This window comes from Leucopleurus acutus, assembly GCF_964270905.1.
Source record: "Leucopleurus acutus genome assembly, chromosome: 17".
NCBI lineage: Eukaryota > Metazoa > Chordata > Mammalia > Artiodactyla > Delphinidae > Leucopleurus > Leucopleurus acutus.
Window position 1 is genome coordinate 83512330 of NC_139159.1, and position 20772 is coordinate 83533101.

The window sequence follows — 20772 nt, forward strand, 5'->3', positions numbered from 1 at the left end:
TCGACGCTGGGGGGCAGGCCGACAAGCGGGGCGGGATTCGGCAGAGTTCGGGAGGAGAGAAAGTGCGGATCCGAGAGGTGGCGGAGGCCGGCTCCCACCTCCGCCCCGCCCCCGCCGCTGCAGTAGCCCGCCCCGCCCCCCGACACTCGCTGCAGGGTTGCAGGGCTGCAGGGCTGCGGGGCTGCGGCTGGAGTCACCCCCGCCAGCTCCAGGCGTACCTCGCGCCAGGTGGAGTCCCGGCAGAACACGGACATGGGGTCTCCTGCGGCTCCGGCTCCCCACCCACAAAGCTGCCCCCAAGGCGACAGACCCCGACCGCTGCCCTGTGGGGGCTGCACCCAGCCAGAGGTCACTGCCTGGTCCACACTCCCCACCCCCCGGCTCGGTCCCCATCCCCGGCCCGCACCTTTGAGGGAGCTGATCTCATGCTGGATGGCTCTCGAGGGGTCCATGTCTCCGCCGGGGCTGAGGGCGGTGCGCGGGCCGCCACGCAGAGTCCAGCCCCGCACTGCACTGCCCAGGCCAGAGCCGCAGCCTGGGGGAGGAGCCGGGAGGCGTGGGGCGGGGCTTGCCAGCCGGGGCGGAGCCTCAACTAATCAATGCGCAGTGCAAGGCCGGCCCGAGCTTGCTCCCGTCTACACCGCCCCCATCCTTCCAGACCCCTGCTCCCGGTCACCTGACCCCGGTAACTCCAGCCGGACTGCCACGCCATCAGGCTGGATCCAGGCGTGCTTGGATGGCCCACGCCACCTCCCAGTCCCTGGGCCTCCACCGCGGGCCACCCTCAGAGTGCCGTCCTAGCCGCTCCTGCACGTGGCTTTCCTGGCCTCGAAGTCATGGCCACTCACTCCCTGCAGGAGATACCCACCGGTCTGGACCTCCTGGCGACCTCCCCAGCCAGCATCCTGGGTGAGGAGAGAAGGTAGATCCCACCGGGGCAGAGGCTGGAGGCTCCTTCATCACCACCATTCACTTCCCCCCACTTCCATGCCCTCTGCCTTCTCCCCTCAGCTGGGGGCCCTCCTCCACCCACATGCGCCTCTGGGTCACCTCACCCGGTCCTGTGACACTCTGACTCCCAAGGTGACACATTCAGCCTCGGCCTCTCCAACTCAGCAAAGACCCACAAAGCTTGTCTTGGGAAGTTCCTGTCTTCCCGGCTCTGCGGATGTACCACCATCTACCACCCAGCAGCTCAGGCCAACACCCTAGGGTCCTCACCCCCATGGGTCAGCCCCACAGGTCCTGGTGGCTCCACCTTCCAGTCTGTCCACCTGCCACCAACTGTCCGGCTCAGCAGTCTCCTTGCACCACCACCCCTACTGCTGACAGGATCAGCCTCCTGGCCACTGACTGTCACTGCCTGCCCCCTGGGGAGAATGACAGCGCTGGCACTGCTGGGGTGGGGTCAGCTCTGCCCTCCTCACGGTGCCGCAGGAAGCCACGCAAGCCTCACCCACACCTCGGGCACGCGCACCCAAGCGCGGCTTCAACGTAAGCCCCAGGATTGGGCCCTCCTGCCCCACCCTGGTCCTCTGTGCTGGGCTGTGGGGGACAGACACAGCCTCCGTCTCCTGCCAGGCCCACATCCAGATTCTTCCTCCATCCTCACCCCAAGGCCCCTCCCGGCCCCTTGAGGCCCACACCTTGCCCAGCCAGGCCGCTGCCTTTAGGCGACCACTCTTCCTGCAGGCAGGCCCACCACGTGTTGGGTCAGGACGGTGGGGGGGCGGAGCGCGGTGCCCGCAGGTACCGGCTGATGAGCAAAGAAGCGGGTGCAGCCCTATACTGGCTGAAGGCCTGATGTTCTAGGATCCCTCACAACCCCATCCCTGCCCCTCTCAGGACTCAGCCAGTCCGGGGCACAGGCAGGTCTCAGGAAAAAACAGCGGCAGACCTGGGGTAAACAGGAATATGAGAAATTAATAGAGGATTTTGTGATTCCTTACACCTAAATTCCTATTACTTTTTTATTAGCCACGTCCAGATGAACCTAAATCCAAACTGTAACTGAAGAGTACTTCCTAACTAGATCTCAAATGAAACAGATAGATACTTAAACAGAACTAAAAACTATAGGAAAACTCACCCACACACAAAATTAGTGCTGGTTCTAGTTTTAAAACTGCATATAATTGAGAGTTCCCTGGCGGTCCAGTGGTTAGGACTCAGCGCTTTCACTGCTGTGGGCCAGGGTTCAATCCCTGGTTGGGGAACCAAGATCCCCCAAGCCACACGGCACGGCCAAAAAAACAAACAAAACTGCGTATAATTGAATTTTATAAGATTATAATTTTAAGCTACTGAAAAGATGAGGGCAGAAAGCAAGTAATGGGGTAACACAAGGATCAGGCGCAATTAGGTGGCTTTTCCTAACTTTTCAGAACCATGGGGACAGAGAAGGAATGTCCCAGGCCCTTAACTGCCCCCTCAAGTCACGCTGCCCACCCGAGAGTGGCCACCGCAGTCACCGGCAGCCACTTGCAAACGAGGGCTCACAGAGAAGGGGTGGCCAGTGAAGAGGCCTTTGGCCTGCCCCTGCCCAGTCTGCCCCAAACGGCAGCCACGTGGTGTGGCCTGGGAAGTGGGCTGTGGCCACGGCCCCTGGATAGAGTCCACGGGACACACTGAGCCCATTCCTTGGTTTCTTCCCAGAGGAAGGGGCAGCTAAAGTGGGGCCGTGGAAAGACAGGCTGCAGCTAGCCAGCAAAGGAGGCGGACGCACATACGAAGACCCCAGGTCAAGAGAAGAGGAGTCTGGCCAACCCCAGAGAACGTGTGCGTGGAGGGCACCTGGACACAGAGCTGTAGGCGGGGTTCCCCTGGGCCAGGGAGGCCCCTCGGACTGCGGTGGGCAAGGGCCTGGGGGTAAGAGATGGGGGCAGTGTGGCTCTGGTGGGTGAGATGCAACGGCCCTGGCCCTCCCGACAGTCCTCAGCTTTCACGGTCTCGCTGCCCAGGAGATCTAGTCCCAGGGTCCTCAAGAAAGCAGGCTGTCTGACCCGGCACGGCTTCCCCACGCCCAGCCGGGGTCCTGTCAGGTCGCCTGCACCAGGGACTCGCCTCATGCGCAAGGCCGAACGCTCTTGAAGCTTTACTGCAAATTCCAGGAGGCAGCTGACACCCCTGTGGTTCCTGCGACCCAAGCTGAGCCCCTACGCCACAGCCAGGCCCCCTCCTTCCCAGCCCCTCTGTCTGCGACAAAGCACCCCCTCCTCACAAGCCTCCTGAGACCCTGGCAGGTGTGGCCCCAGGTCACAGCCCCCACCATTCAGACCACACCCCTGCTCCCAAGGCCTGGTCCGCCTTCCCGTCCGTGTTCCTCACCAAGGCTCCCCAGCTTCACTCCTGTGCCCAGCCCTGGGCAGCCTGCCCTACCGGGGCTCACTAGTGACTGGTGGGCAGGTGATCCTGTGCAGGGGTGATATGTGACAGCTGTCGGCCCTGCCGGTAGACACCATCCACACAGGGTCCCCCATAATCACCCAGTGAGACCCCGCTACAGACTGTGCCTGTTCCCTGCAGTGGGAACAGGGGCCATCTCACCTGCACCACCAGGCCTCACCCCACAGCCGTCACCTGGCATCGACCCTGACCTGGGGAAGCTACCAGGCTGGGCAGGAGGAGAACGCTCCTCCACGTGGGCAGCCACTGGCTGACGAAGGCGGGAGCTCAGCTAGACCAGCCACCCTGTGTGGCTCCACCCACAGGGCCAGGTCCACAGCACTGCAGTGGGTGCCGCCAGGGCCCCAAGGGTCCTGGTGATGGCCCAGGAGGCATAGAGGGTTCCCGTTTGGGCCCCATCCAGCTCTCTCTCCCTGTAGCCCAGTTCAAAAATTGCACCGTTACCAGGTGTCCGCCAGAGACCTCGGGCAGGGACCCTGGGTCCCACCCCCATGTTCCGTCCATCAGGAGGTCCCATCATTCTGCCCCCCAAATATCTCGCAAACCTGTCCTCTTCCCACTGTCTCCACCGCCACCCTCCTCTCCTTGGAGACAGCCCTGGCCTCCTCGCTGCCTTCCACCACCAGGCACTCAGCGGCCACAGCCCCGCTGCCACACCTGCTCTATCTCAGGGCTACAGAGAGCCTCCCGGTCCTGTCCTGTCCTGTGTCGTCCTGCTGCACAGACCCCTCTGCGGTTTCCTCCAGCAGGGACAGTGGGGACAGTGCTCTCACACAGGGATGACTGTCTCAGCACCCCTGCACCCCAGGCCTGGTCAGAGGCGTCCACGCAGGGAAACCAAGCAGTGGATGCTTGCAGTTCAAGGATGAGGTACTTCCCAGGAACGCTATTAATAGAGGTTTACTTCGTTAATAGATTGAAGGAGAAAACCTGTATATTGATCTCAAAACTGCTGATAACTCATTTGATAAAAACTCACCAATATTTCTGATTTCTACAAAGTGACCCAGTAAACTGGGAAAGGCGGTCCAGGCACCCTCAGTATCTAAAGGGGATTGATTCCAGGACCCTAGCCAACACCAAAAGCCTCGGATGCTCAAGTCCTTTATAAAAACTGGAGTAGGGCTTCCCTGGTGGCGCAGTGGTTGAGAGTCCGCCTGCCAATGCAGGGGACACGGGTTCGTGCCCCGGTCCAGGAAGATCCCACATGCCGCAGCCCAGCAACGGGAGGGGCCACAACAGTGAGGGGCCCGCGTACCGCAAAAAACAAAACACAAAAAAACTGGAGTAGTATTTGTATATAACCTAATACAGTGCAAATGCTATGTAAATAGTTGTAAACACAATGCAGGGACCTCCCTGGTGGTGCCGTGAATCCACCTGCCAATGCAGGGGACATGGGTTCAAGCCCTGGTCCGGGGAGATCCCACATGCCATGGAGCAACTAAGCCCATGCGCCACAACTACTGAGCCTGCATGCCACAACTACTGAAGCCTGCGCACCTAGAGCCCGTGCTCCGCAACGAGAAGCCACCGCAATGAGAAACCTGTGCACCACAACGAAGAATAGCGCCCGCTCACCGCAACTAGAGAAAGCCCGCGCAGCAACAAAGACACAACATGGCCAAAAATAATTTTTTTTTTAAAAAAAATACAATGTAAATAGCTGTCTTTGAGCACCCACAGCAAATTCAAGTTTTGCCTTTTGGAACTTTCCGGAATTCCCCCCCCCCAGTACTTCTTTTTTTTAAAAAAAACATTTATTTATTTATTTACTTGGCTGCACCAGGTCTTAGTTGCAGCACGCGGGATCTAGTTCCCTGACCAGGGATCGAACCCTGGCCCCCTACATTGGGTGCACAGAATCTTAACCGCTGGACCAGCAGGGAAGTCCCACCCCAATAGTACTTTTTTTTTTTTTTGCAGTACGTGGGCCTCTCACGGCTGTGGCCTCTCCCGTTGCGGAGCACAGGCTCTGGACGCGCAGGCTCAGCGGCCATGGCTCACGGGCCCAGCCGCTCCGCGGCATGTGGGATCCTCCCGGACCGGGGCACGAACCTGTGTACCCTGCATCGGCAGGTGGACTCTCAACCACTGCACCACCAGGGGAGCCCCCCAATAGTACTTTTGATCTATTACTTAAATCCCCAGGTGCAGACCGTGGATGGGGACGGCTGGCTGCATACCGTTAACATGAGAACAGACGTCCCTCCAAATCTGAGTGGCCACTGCCACCGCCCCAGGGGCCTTGCCCATAGGAAGTACCGGAAGCAGGAGCAGCAGGGCTGTAGGCTCAGCATGGTGGCCGGGACACCCCCAAAGCCACTCCCACAGGCGGCCAGGGCAAGCCTCCGGGCTCAGCTGCGGGCGAGGCTGATCCAGGGCGTGTGAGGGGAAAGAACCCAGGCTCCGGATGCGGAGAAGCCTCTAACCTGATCTGCCAAGCGTTCAGAGTCTGCACCTCCTCAGCACCTGAACCAGTGCCTCTGACCACCTACGAGCACCGACAAAGGCGCTCACTCGAGTGGCCGCCTTTCAGCACCCCTCTAAAGGCCCAAGACATTTCTCATAGGCCAATAACGAGCTGGCAAAAGAGGGTGGGAAGACCTTCATTCGCAGCGCAGGGCAGAAGCTACTCTGGAGCAAGACAGATAAAACTCAGCGAGAGCTTAACTGCAGAAAGCCCCACGAGCACAAAGCAGGAACCAGACCCATGGGAAGACTCACATTCCCAATGCACAGGCCCGACCTCGCAGGACCACTGTGCCCCAAGCTAGAACTGCGCTTCTGACCCACCCCCGCGCCCCACCGCCGGCCCCGCCAGCCCTGAGCCGACTCTTTCTTTTTTAATTAATTAATTAATTAATTTTTGGCTGCGTTGGGTCTTTGTTGCTGCACGTGGGCTTTCTCTAGTTGCGGTGAGCGGGGGCTACTCTTCGTTGCGGTACGCGGGCTTCTCATTGCGGTGGCTTCTCTTGTTGCAGAGCACGGGCTCTAGGCGCATGGGTTCAGTAGTTGTGGCACGCGGGCTTCAGTAGTTGTGGCGCACGGGCTTAGTTGCTCCGTGGCATGTGGATCTTCGCGGACCAGCGCTCGAACCCGTGTTCCCTGCGTTGGCAGGTGGATTCTTAACCACTGCGCCACCAGGGAAGCCCCGCTGCACCGACTCTTAATAATTGCCTCCTTCAGACACTCACATGATTTTATATCAGATCGGCGAGCTTCTGTTGTCTGTTTGAAACCCTGTCACTGGGTGCTGGGCAGGTGTAGGGAGCGAGCCCTTTCGGGCGCTGCTGTAGTACCTAGCGAACACCTTAGGAACTTTTTAAAAATATTGTGTTTGAATAGGAACTATTCCCCGGACGCAAACATGGGCCATACAGGGAAAAGTCTCCCCCCAAGACTGTCCCCTCTCCACCCCGCACACAGTGTGGAAATCACTGTCAGGATTGGCTTCCTCTTTATCCCTCTGAAATTTCTTTATGTGGAAAGTCACATAAATACAAACATGATTCTTGGCTTTCCCCCCTTTTAACACAAAAAGTGACACCTCGGGACTTCCCTGGTGGCACAGTGGTTAAGAATCCACCTGCCAATGCAGGGGACATGGGTTTGAGCCCTGGTCCGGGAAGATCTCACATGCTGCGGAGCAACTATGCCCGTGTGTCAGAACTACTGAAACCTGCATGCCTAGAGCCCGTGCTCCACAACAAGAGAAGCCACTGCAATGAGAAGCTCTTGCACAGCAACAAAGAGTAACCCCAACCAGAGAAAGCCCGATCACAGCAACGAAGACCCAACGCAGCCAAAAATAAATAAATGAATAAATTAATTAATTAATTTTAAAAAAAGTGACACCTCCCCTGCACCATCCGACCCCACACCTGGGAGGTCTCCCGCTGCACCCCTGCCTCCCCCCTACCTCAGGGCGCTGGCTGCCATCCTTGGCTCTCACACACACACTGCGTTCTTAGGTCTGATAGACATTTTCATTGGCCTGGTTTCCACCAGTTCACTAATGCAATCCAGAAATTCTGGGTTTCTGGATTTTTACCAATCTGATAGGTGAAAACACGGCACCCTGGTGTAGCTAGAGCTTAAATTTTGCATACTACTTGACCCAGAAATTCTATTTCTAACAATAGCCATAGACACACAATGATCCAGCCACAAAGCTCTTCTATGTAGCAGTTTACAATACCAAAAAACCGCACAAAACTAAACAAAACTAAACCTAATGTTCCATGGGAAGAGATTAAATAGGATATGATTACCATATAAAAGAATATTATATTATAAATTAATGTCATAGAAAGATGTACTTGTAACATTAAGTAAAAAGAAGTTACACGTACCTAAAATACTTCATAATATCAGATTATAAAGTTATAAATAAATTAAATTATACTATAAAATACTGTGCACATTATTTTTTGTTGTTGTTTTTGTTTTTGTGGTATGCGGGCCTCTCACTGTTGTGGCCTCTCCCGCTGTGGAGCACAGGCTCCGGACGCGCAGGCTCAGCGGCCATGGCTCACGGGCCCAGCGGCTCCGCGGCATGCGGGATCCTCCCACACCGGGGCACATACCCGCGTCCCCTGCATCGGCAGGCGGACTCCCAACCATTGCGCCACCAGGGAAGCCCTGTGCACATTTTTTTTAAACAAGCATAGGGACTTCCCTGGTGGTGGAGTGGTTAAGACTCCATGCTCCCAGTGCAGGGGGTTAGGGTTCAATCCCTGGTCAGGGAACTAGATCCCATATGCATGCCGCAACTAAGAGTTCATTCACATGCCACAACTAAGGAGCCTGAGTGCCACAACTAAGGAGCTGACAAGCCACAACTATGGATCCGGCAAGCCACAACTAAGGAGTCCTCCTGCTGCAACTAAGGAGCCGTCGAGCTACAACCAAAGAGCTGGCAAGCTGCAACTAAGGAGCCAGTGAGCCACAACTAAGGAGCCCACATGCCACAACTAAGGAGCCCGCCTGCCGCAACTAAGACCCAGTGCATCCTAAATAAATATATTTTTAATTAAAAAAAATCAAACAACAAGCATAAAACAAAAAGATGCGGAGGTTTTACAAAACACCAATCAACCATTGCAGCAGGGCAGCTTGAAGGGAAAGCACTGAACGGTGGCCCCTGGAAGATATGTTCACATCTAAATCCCTGGGACCCGTGACTGTGGCCTTATTGGGAAATAGGGTCTTTGCAGATGTGATTAAGTTAAGGATGTCACGATGAGATCACCCTGGATTATCTGGGTGGGACCTAAATCTAATGACAAGTGTCCTCATAACAGACAGAAGAGAGATACACAGAGGAGAAGCCATGTGAAGATGGGGCAGAGACTGGAATGGTGCAGCCACAAACCGAGGAACACCAACAGCCACCAGAAGCTGGAAGGGGCAGGAAGGGTCTTCTCTAGAGCCGTCACAGAAACTACAGCCATGCCAACACCTTGATTTTGGCCTCTGGCCTCCAGAAGTATGAGAGAATAAACTTCTGTTGTTTTAGACCACCTGTTTGTGGTCATTTGTTACAGCAGACACAGGAAACTAATGAAGACATTTTTACCAGGAGTGACAAATATTTAAAAGCATGGCACTGGTTTTGGAATTGGGTAATGGACAGAGGCTGGAGAATTTTGAGGAGCATGATAGAAAAAGCCTAGATTGCCTTGAACAGGCTGTTGGAAGAAATATGGATGTTAAAGATGCTGCTGGTGATGACTTAGAAGGAAATGAGGCACATACTGCCAGAAGCTGGAGGAAAGGTGATCGCGATTAAACAGTGCAAAAAATGTGGCTGAACTGTGTTCCGCTGTTGGGTGGAAAGCAGAACTTATAAGTGATGAACTTGGATCTTTAGCTGAGGAGATTTCAAAGCAAAGTGTGGAAGGTGTGACCTGGTTTTAACCTGTTCCTTACGGTAAAGTGCAGGAGGAAAGACGTAAACTGTGGAAGGAACTGTTAAGCAAAAAAAGAACCAGCACTGGTGATTGGGAAACTCAAGGCCTGTTCAGACTGCAGAAGATGCTAATGTGGGGAGACTCACTGTTAGGAGAGAGAGACAAGGATGCAACTGGACAATCTTCCTCTGAAGAGATTTGATCTCTGACTCACAGATGCATTCAAACCTCGCAGCACAAGCTGGGGATAGAGAGGGTCATCCAGGAAAGCTCTGTGGAGAAGCCTCTAACCTGATGGCACAGATCTCTGTGTCATACATGGGAGACCCACAAGGTGTATATGAATGTTGTATCAGCAGAAACACTGCCAGCTTGGATGCAAGAGGATAGAGACAGAATGAAAGGAAGGAAAGCTGTTGGAATTCTGGGATACTACAGGCAGGAAATGGGGTGACAGAGCTACTCAGCTTCAAACATATGCTGCCCGGCAAGAAAAAGGAAAAATGACTTCAAGGGCACAGCTTTGGGCCCAGAGGGTGGAGCCATGGGCACAGAGGCAGAGGCCGGCAGAGCTGAACGTGTACAGAGCAAAGCATCAAGCCACAGAGGAGTATTCTCAGGCCTTCAAACCTATTGAACTTGCCCTGCTGGATTTCAAACTTGCTTGGGACTCCTTTATTCTTTTCTCTTTCTCCCTTTGAGAAAGGGGATGTCTACTCTATGCCTGTCCCACCATTGTATTTTGGAAGTATACAACATGTGTTCTAGTTTCACAGGTCCACAAATGGAGAGCAAGTGGGCACCTGCCTCCCATCACCTGAGAAGGGGTTCCCGACTCCCCCTCCACCCAGCCACCATCACCTGGGGCCACCACCAGATGACCCAGCCCAAGGCCCCTCTTAGGTCCCAGACCTCACCACCCACAGCCCCTGCAGGCAGCCACAGCACCAGCTCTCCCAGCCCTGCATCTCCCTGTCCAGTATGGGCCTGCTTCTGGCCACTGCCCTTGGCCCCATGCCGGGCGGGGGCGCCTGGCCTCCCACCTGCATCAGCCCTCTCCAGCCTCATTGCATCTGTTCCCAAGGTGCCCAGATCCTGCTGCCAACCCCTGCCCTGCTGCCGGCTCCCCTCAGGTCTCACTGGGCAAACGGAGGCCAGGAGGCAACATGGCCCACACCTTCCCCTCCCCCACGCCTTCCCTCCCCCACGCCTTCCCCTCCCCCATGCCTTCCCTCCCCCACGCCTTCCCATCCCCACACCTGTAGAAGCCTCTACCCCTTCTGAACCACAGGGCCCTGGGTGGCAAGGGGCTGTCACACCCACCCCCAGCATGTGCGGTTGGGCAAATGAGAAGGGTCACACAGCACTCGGGCCACCCAGGCCCCTGCCAGCCAGTGTTCTGCCCAGGCTGCATTCTGCTGACAGCTCAGCCTCCGGGTCACTGCCCCGTCCTGGATGGCGGTCTCCCTCTCACATACTGCCGGACCCCTCACCGTCTCCACCTCCCTTCTCACTTCCTACACACCCCTTGGCACCCCCAATCTGACCACGCCCCCAAACAGGTCCCGATATCCCTTATGACCACGCCAGGCGCTCTAAGGGCAGCCGGCTCCTGATTCATCGCTCCTTCCCTTTCACTGGGCTGTCCGGACCACCCCCTGGGGAAGGCTCCCCCTCTGCCTCAGGCTTCCCCCCCCGACCACGAGGGCCCCAAGCACAGTGCTCAGCCTGGTCCCCCAGCAACTCGAGTCTTCACATGGTGCCCGGCTCAACGACCATCTCAGTTTATTTGCCCCCAAGCTAAGCTCCTGTTCTTCCACCGCTCCTGCTGCAGAGGCACCACTCCACCCCCCACCCCACCCCCGCTGCTCCCCACCCCCACCTCCACTCCCACTCTATGGCAGCCCAGTCTGGGCTCTGGGTTTCTGCAGGGGTCCAGCTCGGGGTCCACTTTCCCTCCCACTCACCTGCTCATTTTCAAACCACATTAAGGAGGTGCAACAGGACACAGACCTTGCCCTCGAGAAGCTGAGTTAGGCGGGAGAAAAGATATTTAAAATCCTCTTTGTTGGGCTTCCCTGGTGGCGCAGTGGTTAAGAATCTGCCTGCCAATGCAGGGAACACGGGTTCGAGCCCTGGTCTGGGAAGATCCCACATGCCGCGCAGCAACTAAGCCCGTGCACCACAACTACTGAGCCTGCGCTCTAGAGCCCACGAGCCACAACTACTGAGCCCATGCGCCGCAACTACTGAAGCCTGCGCACTTAGAGCCCGCGCTCCGCAACAAGAGAAGCCACCGCAATGAGAAGCCCGCGCACCGCAACGAAGAGTAGCCCCCATTCGCCGCAACTAGAGAAAGCCCACGTGCAGCAATGAAGACCCAATGCAGCTATAAATAAATAAATAAATTTATTTTAAAAAATGTAACAAACTGAAAGAAAAATTAGAAACACTGATAACACACAAGGAAGTTAACAGTCATAATAAATAAAGAACTCTTATAATTCAAAACAAAACACCTTACAGAGAAATGAACAATGCTTTTCAATACAAAGAGTGAATAACTATGAAATGATGATCACTTAGTCAAAGAATGCAACTTAAAACAAATTAGAATTTTCTCATCCATCAATTGGCAAGGGATTGGAACTAGTCTGCCTTGTATCTGCTGGCTCATCTACGCCAGAGGACAATTTAGAAATACAATCATTTTTAACGATAAGCCCACATGTTCATGTAAAGGGACCAGATAAGCAAGCAGAGATACTTCCATGCAATGGAACACATAGTACCCATTAAAAAGCATGAGGGTGCCAAGACCATTCAATGGGGAAAGAATAATCTTTTCAACAAATGGTTCAGGAACAACTGGGTATCCTCGTGCAAAAGAGTAAAGTTGGGGTAATTATGTGGCGGTCCAGTGGTTAGGACTAAGCACTCTCACTGCTGGGGGTCCCGGGTTCGATCCCTGGTTGGGGAACTAAGACCCAGCAAGCCTCAAGGCACAGTTTAAAAAAAAAAAAAAAGAATAAAGTTGGACCCCTACCTCACACCATACTCAAAAATTAATTCAAAATAGATCAAAGACCTAAATGTAACAGCTAAAACTATAAAACTCTTGGAAGAAAATATTGCCATAAATCTTCATGACTTTGAAATAGGCAACAGTGCTTAGATATGACACTAAAAGCACAAGCAACCAAGAAAGAAATAGGTAAATCGAACTCACCATTAAAATCCTTTGTGCCCTGAGAAAACCATAATTCAAAAAGAGTCATGTACCAAAATGTTCATTGCAGCTCTATTTACAATAGCCCAGAGATGGAAACAACCTAAGTGTCCATCATCGGATGAATGGATAAAGAAGATGTGGCACATATACACAATGGAATATTACTCAGCCATAAAAAGAGACGAAATTGAGCTATTTGTAATGAGGTGGATAGACCTAGAGTCTGTCATACAGAGTGAAGTAAGTCAGAAAGAGAGAGACAAATACCGTATGCTAACACATATATATGGAATTTAAAAAAAAAATGTCATGAAAAACCTAGGGGTGAAACAGGAATAAAGACACAGACTTACTAGAAAAAAAAAAAAATCCTTTGTGTTCCAAAGGACACCATCAAAAAAATAAAAAGCCAACCCAGAAAATATTTTTGCAAACCATATCTATCTGATAAGGGACTTATATCTAGAATACATGAAGAACACTTACAACTCAATAATAAAAAGCTAAAAACCCATTTTAAAAATGGACAAAGCCTCTGGATAGACATTTCTGGAAAGAAGATATAGAAATAACCAATATGCAAAAGAAAAGGTGCTCAACAACATTAGTCATCAGGAAATGCAAATCAAAATCAAGAGAGACCACTTCACACCCACCAGGACTAAATGCCTATAATCAAAAAGGCAGATAATAAGTGCTGGTGAGGATGTGAAGGGACTGGAAGCGTCATACACTGCTCATGAGATCGTAGAATGGTGTAGTTGCTGTGGAAAGCAATCTGACAGTTCTTCAAACAGTTAAATGTACAATTATCACATGTTCCAGCAATTCCACTCCTTGGTATACATCCAAGAGAGATGAAAACATACATCCACACAAAAACTGGCCCACTGTTCATAGCAGCACATTCATAATAGCCAAAAGGTGGAAACAACACGAATGGCCATCAACCTAACCAGAGAGAAACAAAATGCAGGTTATCCATACCATGGAACGTTATTCCATGAAATGGAATGAAGAACCAGTACACACTGTGACATGGATAAAACGTTACGCTACGTGAAAGAAGCCAGGCACAAAATTGTATGATTCCATTTATATGAAATATCCAGTATAGGCAAATCCATAGGGACCTAAAGTAGACCAGCGTTTGCCAGGGGCTGGGAATGGAAATGCTCTGAAATGGGTTGTGCTGACCGTTTCACAAGTCTATTAATACACTAAAAACCACTGAATTCTTTCCCTCCCTCCCTCTCCTTCCCTCTCTCTCTCTCTCACACACACACACTATGGTCACCCCAGCCAGCGAGACTAGGGGCCCAAGGTGTGACTTTGACCTTTTTTCTTCATGTACTTCCACAATGCTTGTTTGTTTGTTTCTAGCACATTTTGCTTTTTTAAATTTTTTTAGTATTTACTTCTTTATTTACCTGCACTGGGTCTTAGTTGAGGCATGCGGGGTCTCCAGTTGCGGCATGCGAACTCTTAGCTGCAGCATGTGGGATCTAGTTCCCTGACCAGGGATCAAACCTGGGCCCCCTGCACTGGGAGCACAGAGTCCTAGCCACTGGACCATCAGGGAAGTCCCAGCACGTTTTGCTTTTGACCATAAACACAGACCAAAAGCCCAACTGCCAGCCTCTGATCCTGCCAGCTGAGCTCTGGCCGCCAAGGATGACACCCCATGCTCTCACCCACTCACCCATGCAAGCACCCTGCAAATGCTGGCTGAGGGCCTGGGGCTGGTGCCAGGGACACAGATAACCAAGCTCTGAGTCCAGGACGGGAGACGGTGGGACACGTGAGGAGGACATCAGGCGCAATGGCACCAGGCAGGCCCAGGGCCTGATAGGGAGGTGAGGCAACCCTTCCAGCTGAGTCTTAAAGAAAGCACGTGCCCTGCAGATGGGCTGACACTCCCCACCCCCGCCCGCCTCCCAGCCGCACCTTCTCTAGACCAACGCAGGCCTTCCAGGTGGGTGCCTCCTGCAGGCTGCCTACCCCAGCCCTGCCTGGAGCACCTGCCCCCCCAAACCCCCACCCCACCAACATTCCTCCCCTCTGCCCTCCCCTCTCTACACCCACTGCCCCTCCCCACCCCCATCCACACTGACTCTGCTCCCAGCCCTGATGACACAACCTTGAAGTCTACACACGCCGACCAGACACTCCCGCTGGCACTCCCCATGCCCTGGCCTGTACTTCATGCCCTGTCCGCCTGGACAGGCCTTTGGCTCTGCGTGCAAAGAGCTCGGAAGCTTGGGGGGCTCCTTCCCCACACGCCCTTCCCCCGCACCTGAACTCTCGCCCCCACCCCCAGCCCTGCCCGTGCACCGGGACCACAGGCCCCCCTGGGCTCCCCCGGGCGCCCCGCCTCTGGAACTGTCGCAGGCCAGGCTCTGCAGACCCCAGCCAGCCCACAGGGAGCTCTCCAACCACAGGCCCAGGCGGCCTCAGCCCCGCAGGAATTTGTCCTGGAGCGAAGGCAGGGAGGATGGGGAGGGGCCAGCGGTTCAGGCAGACAGGAAGTGGAGATTGTTCTGGAAGGAGCAGGGCCCAGTGGGGAGGACTGGGGATTTCCACAGGGAGAGCTGGGGAGTGACACCTCCACTGCTGTGGGGTGGGGGGACATAGAGGTGAGAGGCGAAGAAGCTGGGTTTTGGAGGCAGATGGGCAAGTGCATCTCACGAGCGCGAGCAGGGCAAAGGTGGGGCTGGGGGCGAGTGCAGGTGCAGGGAAGAGGCCAGGAGGCAGAAGCCAGGGCCCTTCGTGGGCCCAGCAGTGGGCCAGGGGTCCCCGAGGGCAGAGCCTGCTAGTGCTTGCGGCGCCCCCCCAGCCCCCAGCAGTCACCCAATGGCAGAGGAATCAGGGGCTTCGCTCTGCTCCCTCACTAGGGGCGGCCTCCTCTCTGGGGCAGGATGGGCCAGGGCCTCAGGCCTCCAGGAGGCCCAAGGGGCTCACAGGATCAGGCCGCGGCCCAGAACCTGGCTGCTTCTGCTCCTCTAGGCCACTCCTGGGCCTTGGCAGTGGCCCCGGCCCAGCCACAGGCACAGCCCCGCCCCCCCATTCCCTTGCCTCAAGCCAGGAGGGGAGGTGACTCGGGGTACCCCAGAAGCCTCCCCTCCCCTCGGCCCCGCTCGGCCGTCCCCGGCTCCTACGCTCCCACTTCGCCACTCTCACCCGCCCTCGGGCCAGTGCCACACGCTAGGGGGGCTTCACCGTGGAGGTGGCCAGTCCACTTTGGGCACGTGGCCCAGCACCCGCAGGCAGGAACCAGGTGAGCCCGGGAGGGGGCACGGGCCACGGCAGCCCGGTGTGCCCTCACAGCCACCCTGGAAGCCCACAGGGTCCTCAGGACTCACTCCTGAGAGATGGGCTGGCATCCCGGGAGCAGAGGGACACAGCTCCTCAGGCTGGGATGCTTTAGCTTGATGCCCTGACGGCCTCTGGAACCACACACGGCCCTGCGACGTTATGTGACCGAGGAAGATGCTGGAACAAAGCACTAGTCATTCTGTGTAAGTGTCCCCACTTTCACTAGAGTGGCCAGTTCATAAACAGTTTCGTCCTGGGGTTTGCCAGGAGAGCTGTGGCCCAGTGGGCAGCTGCTTCCTTGCCCTGGACCTGTCCAGATGGACCCTCCCAGGCCAGGCCAGCCCTCCAGAGGCATACCCTCCCTCCCTGCAGGTGCGGCGGTCAGGCTCAGGAGCCCACTGTCACGAGTGTCTCTACCGGGCCCCAGCGAACTGGTCACAGAGGCAACGGATCGGCGACCACAGTGCTGACAAGAAGCTGACAAGGAGAAGCACACAGCACATCCACCGCCCTGGACCCAGGAAAGCTGTGAGTGGAGGACTGCCTGGCGGAGGCGAGCCCTGGGCCCCGTGAAACCTCCCCTGCTTGCCTGGGTGAGGCCAGTGGATGGACAGCGGCTGCCCAGGCTCCAGGCAAGGTCCCAGCAGGACCTCTCTCCCTGAACTGCCCTTGGGGGCAGAGCCAGCATAACCAGCCATGTGGAGCTGGGACCTGCTCTGGGTCAGCTCTGTCCAGGGCCCCACCTCGACCCTCTCTAAGCCCCTGCGGGCCAGGAGCCAGGGCTGTGTCCACGCCTGCTCAGAGCCCAGCGCCCCAGGCAGCTGGGCTGTGGGCAGCTGACAGCAGTAAGGCCTGGGCAGGTCCAGAGGCCTGAGGGGGTGTGCAGCAGGGCCAGGGGGGTCTGCCAAAGGCACAGAGTAGCTCCTCTGAAGAGGAGGAGGGGGCCGTCCTAACTTCCCCAGCCCACAGCTGCTCCCCAGGGAACAGTAGAAGGGCGTAACAGGAGTCCCTGCTGAGGCGGGTGGCGGCCTAGGTGCTCACCAACTAGGGAAGGTGAGGAAAGGCAGCAACTATGCGACCCACACTGCCAGGCAGTGGCAGCCACCCGCACCCCTGGGGGAAGCACCTAGCTGAGAGGCAGAGGACAGCTCTGCCTTGAACCACGTGTCTGCTGTGCACAGACTCCGGACACAGGACATTGGCTGGGGCGGGGCGGGGCGGCCCACCCCAGCGGGGCGGCCCACCCCACCCACCCCACCCACGCTGCACGATGCCTATTAAGGACATGACTGTGGGGCTCCGCCGAGCGCGCTGCCTCTTCCTCGGGCGCCGGCGGCCGCGCGGGTCGAGCGAGGCTGGCGGCGGGGGGCGGGGCTGGGCTCCGATCGGGACGACTACCGCGGACGAGGTGTCAGAGGCCGGACTGTCCGGCCGGAGGACCTGTCAGGGCCGGCCAGACGGCAGGCAGCCCGCAGGGGGGGCGGGGGCGCCGTACCTTTGTACTTCTCCCGCACCTCCTCGTAGGCCTGGATGAAGTCCTGCTCGTCGGGCGGCGGACGAGGCGGCAGCAGGGCAGCCATGCCGGCGGCAGGCGCGGGACACAGCGGAGCGCTGCGGCGCAGAGCGAGCCTCCTGCCCCCGGCGGCCACTCGGTCCCTGCGGCCGCGCGCGCCGCTTAAAGGGGCCGCCCCCGCCCCGCCCCGCACCCAGGATGCCCCACGGGCGGGCGGGGCCCGGGGGAGAGGCGGCAGCGCGCCCGGGCGCCTCCCGGCGTCGGCTCGGCAGCCGCAGCGGAGCGGGCTGGGAGGCTACCAGTCTGCGTCCCGCGCCCGTCCCGGCGGGCGCACACCCCCTCCCCGCCCCCGCCCCCCCCCCAGTCGCCGGCCTGCCGACAGCCCGAGTTCTCCGCACCCGGCGCTGCAGGGGCACCCTCCGTCCCCAGCCGCGAGCTCTCCACCACCCTGCCAGACCCAGCGACCTCACCTGGCCGCCCCCCCACCTTCTGCTCCAACCGCCGCTACCTAGGATCCTTCTATTGCAACCTGGGAGGTGGAGTGGGTATCTTCAACATGAAACCCTTACACACAAAAACTTAACTACGAATAAAAGGACTGAAATAGGGAATTTACAGAAGAAAAAATGATTGGTTAAAAAAAAAAAAGACAAATTCTTTGCCACTCATCAGATTGGCAATCCCCCATCTCCCAGTGTTGAGAAATGCCCTCTCCAGAATGCCCCCGGCAGTGTTCCTCTAACTGGAAATGCCACAAACACTGTGGCCAGAAGCCCCACTTCCAGGGCTCAGGGCTAAGAGGGTCGCCAGGTGTACACGAAGAGCGCCCGCAGGGCCTGCTAGTGAAGAGGGTCCAGGGCTGCGAGAGGACATTCAGGGTTCACTTTCACGTGAGTGAAAAAGAACCTCGTCCTTTAACATCCGGATGTGACATGTGAAAAGGACTGGCGGTCCCGTGCCATGTCCACACCGGCTCCCGGGGGTGGGGCAGACGGTGAGGTTTCCCTTCATGCTGTCCCGCTCCCCTGCGTCCCCACAAGCTCTTGCTTGTGCTTCCACCCACAGAGTTCCTTGCTGCCCCCGCCACCATCCTCGCCCAGCACTGGGCTTCCAGGCCTCTTCCCACGCACCTCGGTCCACCCTCCCAGTCTCCTGCAGGGTCAGCCCATCCCCCAGACCCTCATCATCATTCTGTCCTAGCCGACGGGACAGGGTCAGTAGTCCACAGACTGATCCAGAGACCCTCAGCTGGCTCCTCCCTTCCCAGCACGCCCTGCCCAATAGCCTCAAGCCCTAGGTCACCTACTTCCCAAAGGGAGGAGCCACTGTCCAGCTGCCAGCCCGACACTGTCAGGGGCCTTGCACTGGGCCTTCCCCATCCTCCCCGCAAGAATGGCAGCTACTAGAGGGCAAGGCCGGACCCTGGCTCAGGGAGGGGCTGGGGCTCTCGCCAACCAGGTGGCCCCTCCTGTCCTGCTCCTATATGCTTCTACCCACCCCACCCCCATGGTGGCAGCCAAGACCAGGGGCCTCGAAGGCGGCTTTGCCGCAGGATCTCAAGAAAGTGTCATCATCACATCTGGGCACTGGACCCTTGTCCTGAGACCAATGATGGTGCCAGCTCAGCAAGCTCAACCTCAGGCCTCATGCAGCTGACCGGGTGGAGCCAGCAGGTGGCGCTGTGCTGTCTGCAACCACCTGGGACAGGAGAGGCCCTCTCTGACCCGCAGATCACCCTCACGTCTCTCATCCCAGTCCTATACCTGCACAGAGCACACAGCACGTGCTCAGTCAACAAGCAAATGTTTATGAATTGGACAGACGAAGCTTTTCAGCGTCGTTACCTGCAATGCGGATGACTGCCCGCTCGGCAGGGTCCAAGACACTCCCATTCCCCCCAGGGCCACCTCCGCTTAGCCGGCTCCGCTGTGTTTTCTCCAGGTTCCAGGGCAGTGTGTCCCCAGGGCTGGGCGAGCCACTGCCTCCGTTGGAGCCATCCTCAACCACTGCCCGAACCTCGTGGTCCTCGCCCGACATGGCCTCCTGGAGAGGGAGCAGGGGGGGAGGGGGTGTCACACCACCGTGTATGGGGGGGGATACTGCATACCGACCACCACATTCTTAACCTAAACATGGACCCCACCCCATCCACCCTGTCATCTGGACACTGACACCCACACCGCTCCTATGTCCCGCTTCATCTACATACTGAACCCCGACCCTCTCAACCCAGACACGGACAACTCTGCAGCCATCCACAGCTGGCCTCACCCGCTCCAGCTCATTCCTCCGATACCCACACGGAGACCCCCCCCCCAAGACATTGACCTCACTCCCTCCAGTCTATCACTGGGACACTGATACCCCCCACCCCCCAACATTCACTGCCACTCTCTTCTCTTAGTCACCCAAACACTGACCCCTCCACGCTGTCACCCAGGGGTTCACCCAATCAGAGGACAGATCCCCCCTCCACCCCGTCACTCGGACACTGGCCTCAGATCCCTCCATCCCAAACCTGGACCCCATCTCCTCTACTCCTCGACTCAGCAAGCAAGCCAGGCCATGAGGAAGCACTGGCTGCTGCCCCTCCCCTCCCAGACCCCTCACCTCGCACACTGGCTCTACCTCCAAGCTGTCTGAGCCAATAGCGCTCCCCGTCGCCTTACCCCAGCCCAGCCCCCGCGCAGTCCCACCTCGGTCTCCGCAGTGAACGCCTATAAATAGCCAGAGCCGCATCAGCGTGGGCCGCGGGAGCTGTGCTGCCGCAAGGCTAGGTGGGAGCCCGGGCTGCCCCTCCAGCAGCCCGCCCTGCGCGGAGCTGCCGCGGGGCACCCACACCCGCGCGTGCACGCCCCTCAGCTCCCGGGCCCCACAAGCGCTGCCGTGCAGGAGGTGAATGCGGCTCTGTCCCGGCGGGGCCGGGCTGGCGCGGGGGCACAATGTGGGCTCTGTGCCTCCGCCCCTAGGCTAAGGGCTGGGGAGGAGACGGCGGGCACCGAGCTGGGGGCCACCCTGCCCCGCCCCCTACAGCCCGTCCGCAAGGCGCCTCCGCTCCAGCCCCCCGCCCGGCGCCCCGCCGCCAGCCGCACCACCCCAGCCGCCTTTCCTGCCCACACCCCGGGCACCGCCCGTCCAGTTCCGCAGTCTCCGCGCGCGGAGGTGGCGTCCTCCCGAGGGAGGATGGGCAGCGACGCAGCCTCTGGTTCCGCGATGCCTGCGGAGGGAGAGCCCCTACCCCACCCCGCGGCTCCCGCCCGCCGCGCGCCTCTCTGTCCCGGCCCCGGTCTTACGTGCCCGGTGGCTCAGCTCCGCTGGGCTCGGCCAGTGCGGCCGGACGGCTGCTGCCGGGAGAGCTGCGCAGGCTGCGCGGGCGGGGCGCGCCCGGAGCC

The 20772-nt window shown here is 57.4% G+C and overlaps 1 protein-coding gene across 3 annotated transcripts in view; it reads right to left on the minus strand.

The window, feature by feature from the left end:
• LOC309973897 (plectin) overlaps positions 1-20140 on the minus strand; it is a 56867-nt gene extending 36727 nt beyond the window's left edge. Inside the window, exons 1-2 of one of the 3 annotated variants that reach the window (XM_082858360.1) lie at positions 20077-20140; positions 19225-19423 (exon numbers count right to left, since the gene is read on the minus strand). In XM_082858360.1, coding sequence (XP_082714486.1) covers positions 19225-19417 — 193 coding nt within the window. In that variant the 5' untranslated portion in view covers positions 19418-19423; positions 20077-20140. Of the gene's footprint in view, positions 1-406; positions 488-17362; positions 17502-19224; positions 19424-20076 lie in introns of those variants that run through there. The other 2 variants (XM_082858361.1, XM_082858362.1) reach the window with 2 other exon arrangements.
• Positions 20141-20772: the final 632 nt, after the last annotated feature.